At 37.2% G+C, this 19,149-nt stretch overlaps 2 protein-coding genes across 2 annotated transcripts; both read right to left on the reverse strand.

Annotated features, from left to right (window-relative positions):
* Nucleotides 1–1,339: 1,339 nt before the first annotated feature.
* LOC120484482 (uncharacterized) lies at nucleotides 1,340–3,966 on the reverse strand. The gene is made up of 4 exons (XM_039679663.2): nucleotides 3,876–3,966; nucleotides 2,151–2,271; nucleotides 1,830–1,960; nucleotides 1,340–1,712 (listed from the first exon to the last, which is right to left on the reverse strand). The coding sequence occupies exons 2-4, from the start codon at nucleotides 2,218–2,220 to the stop codon at nucleotides 1,578–1,580; spliced, it is 336 nt and encodes a 111-aa protein (XP_039535597.2). The 5' UTR covers nucleotides 2,221–2,271; nucleotides 3,876–3,966; the 3' UTR covers nucleotides 1,340–1,577.
* Nucleotides 3,967–5,807: 1,841 nt separating this feature from the next.
* trim46a (tripartite motif containing 46a) lies at nucleotides 5,808–18,970 on the reverse strand. Its single transcript, XM_039679882.2, has 12 exons — nucleotides 18,563–18,970; nucleotides 16,029–16,284; nucleotides 15,336–15,486; nucleotides 13,913–14,111; nucleotides 13,050–13,196; nucleotides 12,720–12,815; nucleotides 10,394–10,647; nucleotides 10,065–10,186; nucleotides 9,602–9,949; nucleotides 8,409–8,638; nucleotides 7,374–7,441; nucleotides 5,808–7,275 (listed from the first exon to the last, which is right to left on the reverse strand). Exons 1-12 carry the CDS (start codon nucleotides 18,620–18,622, stop codon nucleotides 6,891–6,893), a joined length of 2,316 nt encoding a protein of 771 aa, XP_039535816.2. The 5' UTR covers nucleotides 18,623–18,970; the 3' UTR covers nucleotides 5,808–6,890.
* Between the last annotated feature and the right edge of the window lie 179 nt (nucleotides 18,971–19,149).

The following is a 19,149-nucleotide window of genomic DNA, read 5'->3' on the forward strand; positions in this document are numbered from 1 at the left end:
TTGGCACTTCCTATTTGCCCCATTGTGCATCACCTTGGTTGCAGTTCCATTAGAATTCCACTGGAGATGATCGCGGGCGAGTGCAGAATGAATGGGAGTCTATGGGGTTAAATAAAAATAGATTTTATTGTTGATTCCGCAAGTTCAATATAGATTACAGGCCAAAAGTCGAATGAACGAGTACTTATGTCCTTTTGATTTCTTACAGGTTAGGCTGTTGTTGGCCGGAACACGCTAGCATACTGCTATTGTGTGACGTCATCACAGTTTTGAACGGATTTTTAGAACAGATAAGTGAACTTAAAAATGCAATTTTCAGCTGAGTGTATTATCTTAGCCCTCCCTTTTGAATGCAACTTTCAAATTACTTGACAAAAAATTACATCCAGAGAAAAGTGGATTTCTGGGGGTGAAACCCCATTGACTGCCATTCATTCTGCACTCGACCGCGAGCGCCCCCGCATGGACAGAGACGTGTTACTGCAGCCAGTCCAGAACCCGGAAGTAACCACTGCCAATTCTCTTCAATTAGACATTCTCTGGTATAACGAAGTCAGGCTAGCGCTGAGCGTAACTTACACACACACGCGCATACACATACTTATTGCGCCTTCCCACCTCGCGCCCCAACGCTACAAAACCATTCAAAACCCATAAAAGCAACAATTATTAATAATACTTACAGGTTGTGATTCATAGGAGGAAGCTGATCCATATACACTGGGTAAGTAAGTTACTGAGCCCTCCTTCAGGAACAACCGCTTGCGAATCCACATTTGAATTCATTTATGTTTTTGAACGATTCGTAATTAAAATGATGAGAACACAATCGGGCTATACTGTTGTGGTATCATTGCAAATATGAACTCTAACCACCGATTCTTCACATGCTCGTCCCTGGTAAATGAAAGCAAAGTGGCTGAACTATCTAACTAACTACTAGTATTTGAATGCGTAGACTTCAAGTTTATACTTCTGTCTGTAACTGGGCGCGGCCAATATGTCTCTACGTCACGATGTAACAGCTTTTCAAAAACAATTCATTTCATAGACTCAGGGTCGACTCTCACTTTTGAAAGACAATAACTTTATATACGGTGCACTTTCAGATGTAAATCTTTGCAGGATGTTTTCATTCCCTTAGAGCTATATTCCACACCATATGAACAGTCATTTTCAAAAATCCATGATAGGGGCTCTTTAAGTGAATCAATTATTCGCTTACTTACTAGTAAATCTCTTACTTCTCTCTAAATACAGCAACAGTGTAAGTTACATAAAACTCAGAAAAAAAAAAGTGTCCAAATCACCCTGAATTCACCCCTGAACTTTACAACAGTGTTTTTGACCAGATTTTATTTCTTCATTTTCCAAAGATACATTCATTCCTGGTTTTAAAGTTATTCCTCAGACAATAAATGTATTTAAATGTTACGTCACAATGTTGTTTATTAAAGATTAGCCTACATGAGATGAAGCTATTGCCCTACATACTAAATAAAGTGAGATCTTATTTTTTATTGTTGCATATACTTCCGTACATGTTTAAGCAACTTTTATCATTTGATAGGTCTTGTTTACTGCGGAGGAGGCCTCTGAATGGAGTCAGAGACTCTCTGGACGAGTTTGGCGCACTCTGCCAGGTTGAGACGTTTGTCATGATCCTCATCTACATCATCAATCCATTGCTGAGTCACCATTGGGGTCAAGGTCTACCAAGAGAGTAAGAGAGAGAGTTTTCCATTAATCCCTTAGCCCTCCCTATTTACATAAACATCATATAGTCATGTTTGCTGATTTATCAATGATTTGAGAAAACGTATACAGACCTGGATTGCCCGTCCAAACTCGATCAGCATCATTTCAAAAACCTTTGGCCCGTCCAGAAGGAGGGTCCCACCCTGAGTGTAGAATGTGCAGATCTCATTTCCAATGCTAGGAGGAATTGCATTGCTGTTGTCTGTTAAATCAGAAGGAGAAAGTAAATTAAAATGTTTTAGATCCATAGGAAAAAGAGATAGCATAACTAAATGAAAAGGCAAAGCACTGACGGAAAAAAAAAAATCTGATGTTGATAATTGTGATTAAGACTAGAAAATAATAGTTCAGTGTGATCTCCAATGAGAGAACAACTGTGATTAGATACTCACCCTGAGCGTAGACCGCTACAGCCAGCACACACAGGCTCAACACTCCCACCAGCTGGACAAAATTTGCCATTTCTGCAGATGTTTTACAAGAACAAGTCTGTCAGATGAAGATGAAGAGAAGCTGTAAAAGTAAATGAGGAATAAATTGAGAGCAGCAAATTATTAAATGTGGATATGTTAGTACATTGCTATCGCTATGCATTGGTCCGTGACAAATTTGAGATAAGTTTTGGAAACATTTGTTGTAACTTATGGCTGTCAAATCTCTGTTAACTTACAGTATTAATTAAATAAGCATGTGTTTTAATTTATTAATTTGATATTGCTGTACATGTAATTCCGCTTTTTACAAAAATAGTGAACTGAATCATGTTTATACATCTAAGTTTGTAGAAAAAAAGATAGGCCTACTTCAAATTAAATGTTCTCCAGACTCTATAGTACTAATTGGGGGTCTTTAATTCATGTACATTTTTTATCATAGTGCTTCACAATACAAATTGTTTCAAAGCAGCTTTACAGATATTCACCATTTGTAACACCTTAATGCCTAATTGTCCAAATTTGGCAGTTTAATGCTTAAGAGTTTAAGTATTCGGCTTTATATTTATTTCACATAGTATAAATGGGTCTTATTAGACATGAAAATAGGCTACTGCTTTTATGTTTTAGTAAATAAAAACATATTTTAAGTTAAGAAAGTTAAATAGCCATGGATATTGGCAGTTGTTAATTTGACAATTTCATAAAAAAAATTAAAAAAAAATGTCAGGAAAACCTTGGTTATCAGTGACTCATTCCACTAATCTTTCCATCAGGGTAATACAATCATTTCGAAAAGAATGCAAACATGTGATTTCTTTTAAATGCTCACTGAAGTGAGTTATTCAAGCTGTCGATCAGGTTGTGCAAGCTTTTGTTGAACTAAAAATGCCGACCACATTGACAGAGCTTGTGAATAGTGGGTAAGTGGAACATTTTAAAAGATAGTTCACCTCAAAAGTCAAATTTCTCCCATCACTTATTGTTTCTAACCCATGTGAATTTCTTTCTTCAGTGGAACATGAAAGGAGAAGTTTGGCAGAATGACAGTCTCAGTCGCCATTCTCTTGTATGGAAAAAGATTCTTCCTAACATCCAAGTCATGCATGTGTGAAACCTCATGAAGGCAAGTAAATTATAACATTTTGGGGTTGAATGTATATATTCTTTTTAAAGTTCATCACCTATCAATATGTAGATATTCATCAATTTACTTATAAAAAAAAAATAATCTATTTTTAAAACAACGCTGATGACAAATTACAGTTTAACACAATACCTGATATGTTGTGGTTCCATATCTGCTAACTGATCTAATAGGTTAATAAAATTATGATATTGTGCAGTGATATGTTATTAATATCTTAAACCAGCAGTAGGCCTATGTTAGAGAAATATTATGTTGTTAGGGTTGTTATAGATTTGATCAAAAAGAAAAAAAAATCAAGCAATAACGTCACAAATTTCAAAAAACGACAAGCATGGGATAAAAAACTTAAATAAAAAATAATTTGGTACATTTCTTTTTTGATTTAAATTCTTTTTGGAGAATGTTAAAATGTATGGCTTGCAACACTGGAGTGTGAAAAGACACCAGAGGGAAACGAATGGTGAAAATGGAAAGAGAGAAAGTAAACCAACAGTTTGTGTCGAGAAAAGTAGGTGAGTGCATGTGCTGCTTACCTGTATCAAGTCTGAAGAGATACTGCCAGCTCTCTGAACAAGGAAATGATAAAAACGACGCACGTTTGATTTATATATGAACACAAATAACTGGAGTGGGAGGGAAGAAAAAAAAAACAAGTTATGGAGGTGTGACGTTACTTACTGGTTTGTTGATATATTCGCTTTGTGACTGTCATGGAACATAATGATATATATATATAAACATTACCTTGGCATCAAAACTGAATAAAAAAACATGGCATATATATTATATATTAGGGCTGTGCAAATATTAATTGTGATTAATCGCATCCAAAATAAAAGTTTGTGTTTACATAATATGTGTGCGTGTGTGTGCTGTGTATAATTATTTTGTATATATAAATACATTTGCATGCATGTGTAAGCATTATTTGCACATAAATACTGTATACAGTATATATAAATACAGAATCTATATTATATTTAAATATAAATATTTTCTATATGAATAACACATTTTCTTAAATATATACATGCATGTGTGTGTGTGTGTGTGTATATATATAATTATACACAGCACACACACATTTATTTTGGATGTGATTAATCACAATTAATCTTTGCACAGCCCTAATATATATATATATGAAGAGTTCAGATGCAAAAGCCTCTAAGTGCCATTTGAAATTTTGTTCTAGAATGGTCATTTTTATCAAGCTTGTGTATTTAAGTTCAGTAATTTCACTTAAATGACAATTAATAGGCAATCTTCATTGCCATTTAAGTGAAATTACTGAACTTAAATATACAAGCTTGATAAAAATGATAATTTTTGAAGAAAATTTCAAATGGCACTTAGAGGCTTTTGCATCTGAACTCTTCATATATATACAGTATATATATGTATATATATATATATATATATATATATGTATATATATATATATATATATATATATATATATACAATGCCATGTTTTTTTTATTCAGTTTTGATCCCAAGGTAATGTTTGAGGACTGCAACATTCATATATAAATAAACATAGAATTTTGTTGCATGCTGTATGTTTTATGTTCTCACACTGGTTTCCACTACTGTAGTGCATTAAAATAAACATTGAAATGGGTGGGTTGGACATGTAACTTTAGATCACCTGTGGATTAAACAAAAACTGGACTAACAAGCAGCTTTTTTGTTTTGTTTAAGAAGCATTCTTTTACTTTCACTTTAATTGACAACAGCCACTATATGTAGGACTTTCTGAGTGTCAAAAATTCACATCATACGAAAGAACATGTAATAAATGAGAAACTACAGAAATGTGGTTTTATCACAATCAGTGATTTTACCACTATTTCATTTGTTTTACAGTTTACAATTGCCCAGATATCCAGCACACAACTGACTTGACCTGACCCGAGTATGACTGAATATCTGAGTATAATTTGAAATCTTTGTCAGTTTTGTGTGCAATAGATTTAAAGTTCACAGTCTTAGGTGAGGAAAAACTTTTTTTTTATTTTTTATCAAAAAGTTATAACAACATATGTTTTGACATTGCTTTAACTCATCAAAAAAAATAGGTTAAGGTTTTTACTTTCAACTATATATACATGAGACGCAGGGCCGTGGAATGGGGAAAAGGCAAGACCTGAAGACGTGTTTTTTAAAATCCTAACGTGATTGCTTAACTCTGTGTCATATGCACTTTCAACAGTCAAACACGTCCATCTAGCTCGTTTACATAAAAAGACAATGGAATAGCAGCACATCATGGAATGCAAAAATGTGTTCTGTGAGAAACATTGATGCTTTATTTCACTTCTGCCATACAAACTTTTTGCCTGTTTTCAAAGGGCCATTTTAAGAAATGCTACATAATATCAACAACAATATAAATTCACACAACGAGACCTGAATCTGCAACAATGCACTTAAGTAGCAGAAAATATGGCCAAAACCCAAGCTTTCAGCAACTGTCTTTCTTTATTGCAATATCACACACTCACACACACGCGCAATAAATACATTTGACGTTCACCATACAATTCAAAAATGCCCACTCACATCGACACACACCGACTCACAACTGACAGTTGCACGGTCATAAGCAGCATTCACTTCTGAAAAGTTTACTTTACCCGCTAAATTGTTGTTGCCATACCCATTCTGCAAATAAAAAATGAATAAATAAATGATAATGAAAAAAGCCTAAAAAAGTATGAGATGTGTCAAGACAGTTGTGTTTTGGATATTATTACCGGTATTTAGGACATTCAAATGGGAGTCGGTTGTATAACATTTGAGCAGGCACCTGTAGGAATCTCACAAAAGCAGGTTCTTTTCATTTCACTTCAACTGTCAACCCTGTTTTGGCCCAAACAACCAAACAGACAAGGTCTCTATGCACAGAACGTGGACTGATACCAAGACAACATGTCCAACCAAGGTTTGACATCTTAGCTGAGCCTCAAAGTAGCAACACAATTCAAATACATCGGGAACTACTTAGAAACATGACAGTCTCAAATGGATTAGAACTGCAACATGATCACGTCAAGACGTTTTAACATTCCTGTAAAGAGCACATACATTGTCAATGAATAAATCAGGGTGTAATACTAACTATTAGCACACCCATTTTGGGTGGTTTGCATGCTAACAATGCAGGGAAAAGGAGTTTGTAAATAGCGAGGAATCATTTGTTTTTGTAAGAACCTTTTGACTGTCACGAGTGAACCTGAATCATACATGGACTATATTTCCATTGCTTTTTATTTTGTAGCCATAAAAATTAACGATTCCTCATTATTCAATGCTGACCCACATGTTGTTAGCATGCTACATGTTGTTAGCATGCTACATGTTGTTAGCATCCATAACCTTTTTTTAATGTGTATACTTTGAAATTAAATTGAATCTTAATATAAAATATCATCAGTCAATACATCATTAGCTATGAAATAAGCTCGTAAACAAAGTCGATAGAAAACGATAAAAGAATATTTGCCTAAAGGTGCTGATTTGACTAGTTTTAAAGCGATCAGATTTCAGTGACCGGCATCGGTGGCACGTGTTTGGATGGTCACTCTTCTTGGCGGGTTCTGCTCTGTACTGCGATTAGCTATTAGCTCCTGTAGCTGCAGAGCCCCTCCACCAATGAAACAGAAGGCTGGGCACACAGGGGCGGAGCAATCGACAGTCCCCTCCCACAACACTCGCAGAGAGTGTGCGTCGTAGAAAGTGAGCCGCCCCTTCTCAAAGTCCAGACACAGTCCGAGGCGAGGTGGCAGGGGGGCAGTGAGTGGGCCGGTAGAAGTGTTAGCTGACTTGGGTAGTAAAATCTTGCCCATGCCCATTGTGAGGAAACAGAATGGAGGAGGGCAGTCCTGGGCGTCCTCTGCACCGCTGTCATGACCACTGTCTGGATCGTACCTAAAGTGAAATGGGGTGGGGGGGAGGAAATAATCATCAATAACATTGCGTTTCTCAGTCAGCTCTAAAACGTTTAAAAACTCTCTGTTTCTCCTCACCGTGGACTTGCCATGTCTTGTGGAAGATGGAACCACTCCTGCAGTTTTGCTTCAACACCCACTCCCACCTACACACATAGACATCCTTTAAAGGGTTAGTTTACCCAAAAAGAAAAATTGTCCTACAATTTCCTCACCCTCAAGCCATCGGGGTGTACATTACTTTCTTCACTATTCCGCCAGAATTTGACTCGTGTACGGCCGTTAATGGAAGCTAGTGATGGATATGGATATTTTTCATATACACCTAGGATAGTTTGAAGGTGAGTAAATTATGGGATAATTTTCTTTTTTTCTTTTTTTTTTGGTGAAATAACCTTTTAGACATTTTAAAGTTTTTTAAAAAACTTTATATATATTGTCGCTGTCGGGTGGATACCTTGTATCTAGGGTGACCAGACGTCCCGAAAAATTGAGTACAGTCCCGAAATCTAAGCTGTTGTCCCGAATCTGGCCCTAATTGTCCCGAAAATTATGCTAAAGAAAAATCTTGAGTAGTTATAAAACATTAAACGCTGTCCATGGAGGTTGAGTCGTCCTGCAGCCAGCCATCGCAAGTTGCACTGCATGCAAAAAAATACTTCGGCCGGGCCTAATGTCTGGTTACACAAAACAGATCTACACACATTTAATTTTTCTATTTAATGACCTACAATTTAGTTGTAATAATAATTTTGGCATAAGGCTTATTAGCATTAGGCAATAGCCTGAAAGGTCTGATTTACAAACTGTTACAACAGTAATTTATTTTTATTTTTTTCACAATGACATTTGAGTTCACAATGAGATTTGAATGTTGTTGTTTATTTGTGGCAGACTAAAGACTAATGTTGTAATGTTGATCTTCAATATGATTGGTTCAGGTTTGAAATTCATCATCTTTTATTGTAGGCTATGCTATGTTTTGTAACTTTATACATGTTTTTAATACCACTTTTGATCATTTTAATGCATCCTTGCTGAATTAAAAGTATTCATTTCTTAGAAAATAAAAATCGTACTGACTGCAAACTGCTGAATGGTATGTATGTTCACCTTAACCAGGTAGGATCCAGGCTCCACTGAGCATGCCCAGTAGTGTCGTCCCTGTGTGATAGAAACGTCGGCCACAAGGAGGTCAGAGGTGAGGTGACACGAGGTAAGGGCCCGATCAGCTGCCTGCAACAGGGTCATCCCGGGAACACTCCGGGCATACGTCTGCCCTTTCCCCAATGCCACCCGCTCCGCATGCAGGCCCCAGCGCGAATCCAGGCAGAACGACAACACTGAGATTGTGGTATTCAGGAGGAGAGGAGTGGAGGATAGGGTTGGAAAGGTCAGGTCATAGGGTTAGGGCAGAACACAAAGCGAGAAGAGGATGAGGGAGTGAAACAACATATAAATAGAAGATAGAAAGAAGCAGAGAAGGGGGGGATGTATGAATAAGCATAAAAGGGAAGAAATGGGATAGGAAAATTGGAGAAAAGAGGGGAAACAAAGAGGACAGCAGGAACATTGTACATATTCCAGGACTCTAGGATTCAGAGGAGATTGAGCAGCTGATATTCCAGTTAAATAGGAATACAAGTCAAAGAAACAGCAGAGATAATAGGAACAAAGGAAGGTGGAGAATAACAGGAAGCACAAGGAGAAATAATACAGAGAGAAGAGCAAAAAAAACAAATGTGTCAAAGAGTTGTGGATAAGCACTGAGAAATATACTAGTGATAAGCAACAGAATTAACTATGAGAGAAAGCAAAAAAGAGAATATGATATGTATAAAATACCACAAAACAAGAACAGGTTCAGTTTGATGTAATAGAACTGTGGTATGAATGGATCAATGAATGATAGATAGATAATAACTGATACAGATGGATGGACAAGTGAAAAAACATGAACAAACAGGCATGAATCAGTGAATAAATGGATGGATGGAGGGTGGATGAACTGATATAAATGAATCAATCAGTCAATTATTGAATAATTCAATAGCTAGACAAACAAAAAAAAACTAAAGTAGTTGAATAATTGGATGAATTAATAAATGGATGGATAAATATAGGAATAGAGGATGTAAATTCCAAGTCAACGAAGTGGAATGACTGGAAAAGATGCTAAACAAGGAAACATCCAATATGTGAAAAACTGGGAAGCTTGAGGAAAAACGAATGTCTCTGAATAACTGATATTTTGAAGTGGTTCAAATGCAAGTGTGTTTGTATTTTTGTGAGTGGATGTGTCTTACCTGGTGCAGGAGGTGTGTGTAGATACACCTCCTCACTGTACTCTCCAAACCCTGCCTTATTACAGCCACGAACTCTCAGGACATACACACTGTCCATCTCTAGCTTGTCAACCACTGCACTGGTCCCGCCCACATCATCAAGACGCTGCCAAGGACAGTGTGTGCCATTACTTCCTGAGCTTCCGTCAGACCAGACTCTGCCCCATAATGCTCCAGCTCCGCCCACTTTCCTCTGATACTCCACTGAGTAGTGCCAGGCGGGGGCGGAGTCCTGTGGGAGGCGCCAGCACAAATAGAGCTCGTTATAGGCCAGGGTCTTTTGAGTGTCAATCACAGGAGCCAATGGGGCTGCAGAAGGAAAATGAGGGGTCGAGTAAGATGAGAATTCAAATTGTTACCTTGTTAACCTAGAAAACCAACTCACGGTATTTACGGATTTTGAAAACTGAGTTTTTATGAAAACCTTGAATAAAGTCCATGCTGCTGAGTGCTGCGAGTTCTCTGGAGACGTCTATTTGAAAGTGTCGAAACGAGGGATCAGCAGCTAGAGAGAAATGCTGAAGATGTTCTATTGCTTTTACCAGCCTGAGGAGAAGAAAGATAAAAAAATCAAGTAACACTTTAATGAATATAAAGAACCTATCTGTAAAACAATTGACTATGTGTAACATAATCTTCCAATGTTTGTGTGCCTTTAATGGAAACACACAATAGGCTATTGTGGGTTTCGTATTTCATAAATGAACAGATTCACGCAATCCCAGCAACAAACACCCTCGAACACAGTCTAACCTGTTGTGTGTGACTCTGGCGGCCTGCACGAAGCACGGCTGGTCGGTTTCCTTAAGAAGCTCCTGAGTGTATGTGAGCAGTCCTGCATGTTCCAAAAGACTCTGTTTTTCTAAGAGTTGTGCATTCAGAGCCCCTGCCCGCTGCGCACGAGCCCCCTCCATCAACATGGCCAAAGCCCCCTGACGCTCCGCCAGCACACCACGCAACTCACTCACACACTGGGTCAACTGCTCCTTAGCCACCACGCTGTTCACCTGAGAGGTAAAGAGATTGAGCAGGACAGAAAAAGGAAAGAGCAAAGCTTGACATATATTTTAAAACATCATAAATATATACGTTTTAAATGCCAATATTTATTTTATATTAAAATGTTTAAATTGATCATTTTTTAAAATACTGATTATAATTTTAATTAATGATTGTCAATTAAATTTAAATATTTTATACCTTTTCTTATTTTTCACACTTAATCTTGATCATCCCCCACCATCACATTTAATCATCATCATTATGTTTCACAAATAAATGTACACTATAACACCACTGAAAAAACACAGTATACTCCTGGAGAGACAGTGAAATATTATCCATCTTTAGATTTAATTTCCACATATAAAATATTATTTCTGAATTCACTGTACTCATAAAAGAGTAGGCAAAAAGCACCCGGATGACCTACTACTTCCTGCGGGATTCTTAAAGGGTTAGTTCACCCAAAAATGAAAATCAAGTCATTAATTACTCACCCCCATGCTGTACCAACCCCGTAAGACCTTCGTTCATCTTCGGAACACAAATAAAGATATTTTTGATTGAATCTGAGAGCTGGATCAGTCCTACATAGACTTCCTAAGGGACTGGCTCTTGACGGCCCATAAAGTCATTAAAGAAAAGGTTGAAATATTCCATGTGCCTACAGCGGCTCAATTATAAGTTTATCAAGCGACGAGACTACTTTTTGTGCGAAAAAAACATAAAAACGACTTTATTCCACTATTCCATTACTTCCTTATGGGCGCATGCGCGAGAACTGAGACGAGGACGTTCTCATTCGTCTACTTCTTGTTACCGGCTGCTCACCGCTTAGGAGTCTTACCGCCCCCTACCGTATAAGATGATGTGCTGATATAGCTGGAAGCGCAAAACTTTCTGTTTACAAGCAGAGGAAGATGCACGCTGTACATACGCTTTTCAATTAGCGTATTTTCCGCACTACAAGGTGCACTTAAAAGCCTTTAATCTTCTCAAAAAACGACAGTGTTCCTTATAATCCGGAGCGCCTTATATATGGATCATCATTTTATACGGTAGGTGGCGGTAAAACTCCTAAGCAGTGAGCAGCCGGTAACAAGAAGTAGACGAATGAGAACGTCCTCGTCTCAGTTCTCGCGCATGCGCCCATAAGGAAGTAATGGAATAGTCGAATAAAGTCGTTATTTATGTTTTTTTCGCACAAAAAGTAGTCTCGTCGCTTGATAAACTTATAATTGAGCCGCTGTGAGACATGGAATATTTAAACCTTTTCTTTAATGACTTTATGGGCCGTCAAGAGCCAGTCCCTTAGGCATTCTATGTAGGACTGATCCAGCTCTCAGATTCAATCAAAAATATCTTTATTTGTGTTCCGAAGATGAACGAAGGTTGGATTTGGTCTTACGGGGTTGGAACAGCATGGGGGTGAGTAATTAATGACTTAATTTTCATTTTTGGGTGAACTAACCCTTTAAGTGTGCATACGGTGGGCACTTTACTATCCCATGAGGCCATGGGAAAGGATTACATCGCAGTGAAGCAACATACCTGACGCTGGTAGGTCACATGATACTGACCACATAGCAATCGTAGTACGTCAAGTATTCATATAAATAATACCAATTTAATTTGAACTTAATATACAATTTTACATATATATTTTCTTTATATTTCACAAATGCATTTTTCAGTTATTATGATATTCATTAATATTTCGCAATTTCCATCTTTTTTTATTCTGACTGCAAAAAAACCTGCAACTTCATTCTCCCTCCGTTTTCACACCATTCATATAGACCATTTCACAAGATGTAAACAACACTGGTCCAGAAGCACTTCCTGTTTCAGTTTTTTAACACTACATAAAAGCTGGGATAAAATACAACCAACAGAACATTTCAAACTGAATCAAAAAGTTAAACAAACATCTAAGATGTTTTCTTTACATGTGAAATAAAGAAAACAGTTACAAACTGAAACAGGAAGTGTTTCTGGACCAGTGTTGTTTACATCTTGTGAAATGGTCTATACTCTAGGGTGAAGTATTTGTCTCATAAACACCAATGCTGTGTACCTCAGTCTGAGCAATGCCGCTTTCTACTTGGGTGATCTGTGCCTGTATAGAATCCTGATTGCCCAAGATGTAGTTCATTTCCTTGGTGATCTTCTCCTGTGATTTCACAACATGGAGAAAGATGAGTACCAACAACACTGTAGAGCTTCTGCTGGCTGCCTAGTCATTGAGGAAATCCTTTCCCCTCTACCCTTGATCACCTAGAGGGCTGTAGCTTAGAAAGATTAGCCCAAATAACCATTTTATACAGGAAAGAAGGGCATGTTGGGCATTATTATGTTGTATATAGTCTAAAGATTAAGCTCTATAGAGCATACAAGGAATGGATACCTTTAGAGTTTGGTAAGCCAACGCAATAGGAATGATCTTGTGTCCACTGTGGGCCCGACGGAGTTTACAAAGCGGACACAACAGATGCTGACATGACCTGCAGTAAAACTGCAACCTCTCCTGCTCATGTTCCACACAAACTAATACCTGCAAGTGAGTGAAAGAGAGAGAGAAGATAAATGGACAAAGGAAAAGGCCAGAAGGAGGAAATTAGATTAAGGGGAACTTTTGAGACTTTTGTCGTTTGTTTATCAAAAATCCTCTGTCGACTGCTGTGGAAAAGGACAATATTTGAATATTATTTGCATGTGGTTGATTAATCCTGATCCAAACTGAAGGACAATACGTTATTCAGTATGTTGTGCTATTTAGTGCACATTTATGTCAAAACAAACTTGTGCGTCTTCAAGTTTTTGAGACAAACTAGGCCTATATAATGGACAAAAATATATGTTCTACATAAATATTAATAATAAAAAATATTGATGTTTTGTTTCTAATAATAAAAAACGTGTTTTATTTATTTATTTTAATATTGTTTCATTTAGTATATTTTTTATTTTAATGTAATTTATTCCTATGATGTCAAAGCTGAATTTTCAGCATCATTACTCCAGTCTTCAGTGACGTGTCCAATGAATGTCCATATTTCAGAAATGTACAGTTCAGATAATACAAATCGCACAGTTAACTAACATCATGTATTAATTTTATGCAGATATAAATATATATATATATATATATAAATTTTGGACCCTGGATGTAAACACAGTCTGACCTGGAGTTAAATGTTTGACTCAGTGTTTGTCCGTTCTTTGTGTTTGTGGTGGTCCTCTCTCTGAAGGGTCCCGTGTGTCGCTTACCTTGGGTCTGAAGCTGTGTGTGGGCATGATGTGTTCGTGTTGGGCTCGTGGTGTGCCCCAGGGGTGGTACAGTTTAAAGCACTCATTACAGAAGTTGGACCTGCAGTCAGCGCAGCCTTTGGTGGCATCAAGAGCCTGAGGAGGTTTACAGAACTGGCACATGACTGCCATGCTGCCAAGACTTACTGTCCGCCTGTACCTACACACATGGAGAAAGGCTTGGGTTACATGTATGCAGGCGAACAGGATGAGGCATGATTGTAAAATAAAACAGTCCAGGCCTGGTCCTCTCTCGATCTTCACTGTCGTCGCTCCTCCTTTTATGCTTCCGCACGACCATGAGAGATACGAGACATGCTCATCAGCAATCACGTCACAGGCCTCACGCCGTTCTCCTATTTTTTATCTTCTTGTTTATATATATATATATATATATATATAGTATATGATTTAACATATATATTTTAAATGTCTTTTAATGTGTGTGTTTTTTTTTTTTTGTTTTTTTTTTTTACATTGTGCCACACAGCCACGTAAGGAGCTCTGCACACAACATGCGGAAGGAAAAATGTCAAAAAAAGAAAATTGTTTCTTTTCAAGAATTTGTAAATTCAAGAATTTGTTTCCATGTTGTACTATTTAGCTCACTCATTTTAGTTAAATAGTGGGGACATTGCATAAATTCATGGTCAAACTTTAGATTAGGGTCCAATTCTCACTATTAACTAACTATTAACTAGGACTTTTGCCTCAATACACTCCTAATTACTGCTTATTAATAGTTAGTAAGGTAGTTAAGTTTAGGTATTGGGAAGGATTAAGGGATGTAGAATATGGTCATATAGAATAAGGCATGAATATGTGCTTTGTAAGTAATAAACAGCCAATATCCTTGTAATATGCATGCTCAACATCCTTAATTCACTTTCATTATATGGTTAAGAGTGGCTAGACCATTCTTCTCCATTTGTGAGAAAGTCATTTAGGTTTTGACACACATTTGTTCATTTTGAGTCCTATATTTCCTAAGTCCTAAGTTTTAATCGAGTCTTGTGTTGTTTTTAGGGCCAGATTTGCTTGTGCACATTTTTACTATATGGAATGGAGTCAAGCAAGCTGTTTTCTGGAAGGAAGTAAGTAAATATTTTCTGTCTCCGCCTTTTCTTGACCTCATTTTGCTATCCAAGTAAGGTGATTTGATTGGTCCACGTACTGAGACTGCGTGAGAATATTCAACCAGTGATGTGTATATGAATAGACGCCAGTTCAGAACATCTGATGTATTGTTCAAAACCAGTAGAGCAACATTACAGTACAGTTACTGGAATTAAATTTCAAAATTCTCAGAGTATGTGTGTGTGTGTGTGTGTGTGTGTGTGTGTGTGTGTGTGTGTGTGTGTGTGTGTGTGTGTGTGTGAAAGACCTCTCCACTATCCGCTCCAGTGTGAGGTTTCTCAGACAATCTGCAAGCCCTCTCTCTCCCAGCTCCACATCTTTTCCGCAGGTGGGACAGGGGAACAGCATGATCACGGGAGGGGTGTCTTTACGCCTCCGTCCTGGATGTGTTCCACACACTGCACAAAAATGGGGAGAGATGCAGATAGAAAAAGCTGTTTCCACATTAAAGCTTCTTTAAGCCACTATAAATCTAAGGCAGGAAGAAGAAAGGAAAAGCTAATCAATGCAGAAGGAGAACAGAATCCAGGTCCTGTGGGTGCTGACACATTCAGAATCAGTCCATCACAACGGCTGCTACATTTAAAAACACACGCACCTGCAAAGTCCTGCATAGACGCAATAGATCTGAACGATACAGAAGCATATATAAACTTTTTGCACGGAGAAAAACTAGTGAAACTATGCTAAAGTCACATCACAATGTCATCGTTTTAAATGTTATTTAATCTGGGCCTGGTTTCACAGACGGTTTAGATTAAGCCAGGATTAGTCTTTAGTTCAATCAAGACATTTAGCTTTTATGCACATGCTTTAGAAAAAAACATATTACTGGTGTGCATCTTGAGGCAAAACAATGGCACAGACATATTTTCAGATATGTCTGTGCAAGTTGATTTCGTAGATTTTGATCTCGCTGTCTATTAAGGAACACACAAACCTGTTCTGATCACCCGGTCTAGGCGGTCCGTTTTGGGTGGAGGTCTGCGTGTCTGTCGGGGAGAGCGTGTGTTGGGGCTTGAGGTCGGTGTGTTGGGCTCTGGGGGGAGCTCGGGGGGCGGGTATCCTCTCTGAACCAAGACTTCTGCCGCACACAGCACACACACGCTGTGCATACATGGCAACACTATCGGCTGCTTCACCATCTCCTCACACACGGGACAGTGCAGCTCTCTCTCTATACTCTTCATATTAGACTAGACAGAGAAAGGGACAGTTTTAACAATATTTACCAGAGGAAAACACACAATCAGACATGCAACAAAACAACAGATCCATAGATTATGTTGATATAGAAAGATCATAACCATATATAACCAGAGGTAAAAGCTTTAATATAATATAATGTAATATAATATAATAAACCTCATTCCTGATGTTCCATGTGCATTTCATGTTTTTGAAGCAACACTGTAGGCTTTATTTTTGTTTTAGCCTATACACACTGAAAAATATAGGCCTAGATTTTTCAAAATTGCAAAAAAAAAAAAAAAAAAAAGATTATTAGAGTGGATTTCACAGGAAAATACAATTTGTGAAATTTACCAGAAATTTTTACACCATTTTTTTTTTATTCAGTGTATTTGAGTGTTTTTTAATTTATTTTTTATTTCAATGACTGAAATTGATTATGGATTGTGCTGTGGACTGAGTTTTTTCTTAGGTTGACATTATGTGCATAGGTTGGTCAGTATGAACGTGTCATACAAGTCTGAATATTTGCATCAGGATAATTATGTAAATGCCAAAAACAACACACACACACAAACAGTCATGTTGTTTATTAAAGGTGTATAAATTTTTCGTTCTAATTTTGCTAACAAATTTCCCCAGTTATGGAAATACTTTTATGCAACATTCAAATCATGAAGTCTGCTATGTATTCACACAAATGACTGATAATAGATACTGAATTAAAATGTAGGCAGCTGACTGGTAGTAGCTACATTTTGACAATTGAGATTTACGAGTTAAACTTGTTTCTGTGTTACAAATCTGTTCAAATGTGTCAGTCATCTTTGGTATTCCCAAAAGGAGTGCAACTCGGACGTTTAACTTGGCTGGAAAGTACAAGAAAATCATCCCTCAAAAAACTTGAAAACCTCGAAAAACTTGATGTTGGCTATTGTATAACAGACTATGTTCACACACATCTTGTACAATTCAATTCCTGCCAACCAAGTTTCATTTCTGCCATAAGGAATTAACATTTTAATCACTTTTTTTTGTATTTGATCATACTCCACTGGAATCTAAATTTATGTCGGTTTCCAGAAGTAAAAATCCACAGGGAAATTATTTTTAAAGGATAACTTATACATCTTTAAAGATAGATATACTGTGAGCTCTGAGGTTGTTAATCGATATGCTTTTGACAAACCGGTTAGTCCATATTATTTCAACATATTCTTTAAATAATTAATAAAAAAAATAATGTTTGATTAACATTAAACTTTGTAATGTTGTTATTCAGCTTGTGACCAGTATGGTCCATGGCTTCTAACTCTTAAAAAAACACTTTTACTTTGTTAAATCTCTATGGGAAAAATAAATGGGGAAAAATATTTCTAGAACCAGGCTGCTACAAAAAATGCATTGTTTGCACTCCATTAATCTCCATCATTTAATAATATATATTTTTTAAAAGGTTCCCTTACTGAAAAAGAAAATGCTGACCTTTACAGCTGTCCCAGTCAGGCATGTGCTCAGCTGGTTTGGCTGGTTTAGCAGGATGATCTAAAAGCCTGACCAAATCAATTTATGCTATTTTTAGCTGTTTTATGTTCAGTATCTAGCCATTATTTTCCCCAGAGCTGACAGCATATACATTTTATTTGCCAATAAGCCATTGAAATAATTAAATTCTCCTAGCTGTCTTCTGTTCCTCTTTTATACACTGACTCTAGTTTTTTCCAGACGTTTCCCATAGCTCGCGACCTCAACCCTCTTGCATCCCGTCTCTATGGCAACATGCATCCGCGCGACAGCAGCTCAGCGATAGGGCCTTATCCGCTTCTTATAGCCTAGATTTTAAAGGCTACTTTCTGTTTCCTTTACCTCTTCTCAAACAATTTGATCAATGAACATGTTGCACCACGTCTGCTCTGCATCAATCATGATTCTAATGTAGACCGAATGCGTCAGTCTGTTCAATCGTGTAGAATATAACGTTACATATTCTGATATTGTAGGCAACTGCAAATAAATCATCCATAAAAGAGGAAACGTAGCCGAGGCCTACACGCGCTTTAGCAGAACAGGATGAAAAATATACTCGGTTTCTGCTTACAGGTGTTATTCATAATCTAGCAAATAATGTGCTCTAAATAATTTGGTGTTTCTATTTTAACTGTTTTTTTATGCTAGATTTGGGCATGGAAAACAATCAAATGCTCACATTCGTGGGTTAAATAACAGCCGCGTGTAAATGACAGAAAACGTGTAATGTGGTTTTAATAATGCAAATGTACTTACGCTTATGCGCACGAGGGCGTCCATAATGGATGTAAAGGTTTGCAACTCCGCATCTGCCATTGCTGAACTATGCCGATTGTTATATTAATAGCAAATGAAAAAAAAACGCTATTATTGAGCGCTTTTTCCACATAGGGCTAGAGAATCGTTTAAACAACTAACTGTTTATAAGATGAGGAGTCCGCGGAATAAAACAAAATGGTTGAGCATGCAGCTGAAATTGACGGCTGTTAAACCTTAAGTTACGTTGTAATGATGTTTGTGTCTAAGAGAGGTCCAATTTAACGTAATCCATGTTGATTTAGGGGGGCTCCAACAGTGTTTGCTGAGGTCTATTCTGACGGATGTTGTGCCATCCGATGGATGTTATGAGGTGTTTAGGGTGAGATCAGTGAAGAGCATGCGCATGGATGCTGAGCTGAGCATGCATGAGAGCCGCTTGGATGGTTTTACCATTGATGATGTCTATGGGTAGGCTATTACAGTCTTTGGTATACATATATGGATATAATATATGGATATAATGTAATAGAATGTAATGTAATAGAATAGAATAGAATAGAATAGAATAGAATAGAATAGAATAG

This window comes from Pimephales promelas, chromosome 12 (genome assembly GCF_988280905.1).
Source record: "Pimephales promelas chromosome 12, fPimPro1.hap1.1, whole genome shotgun sequence".
In the NCBI taxonomy this organism is placed as follows: domain Eukaryota; kingdom Metazoa; phylum Chordata; class Actinopteri; order Cypriniformes; family Leuciscidae; genus Pimephales; species Pimephales promelas.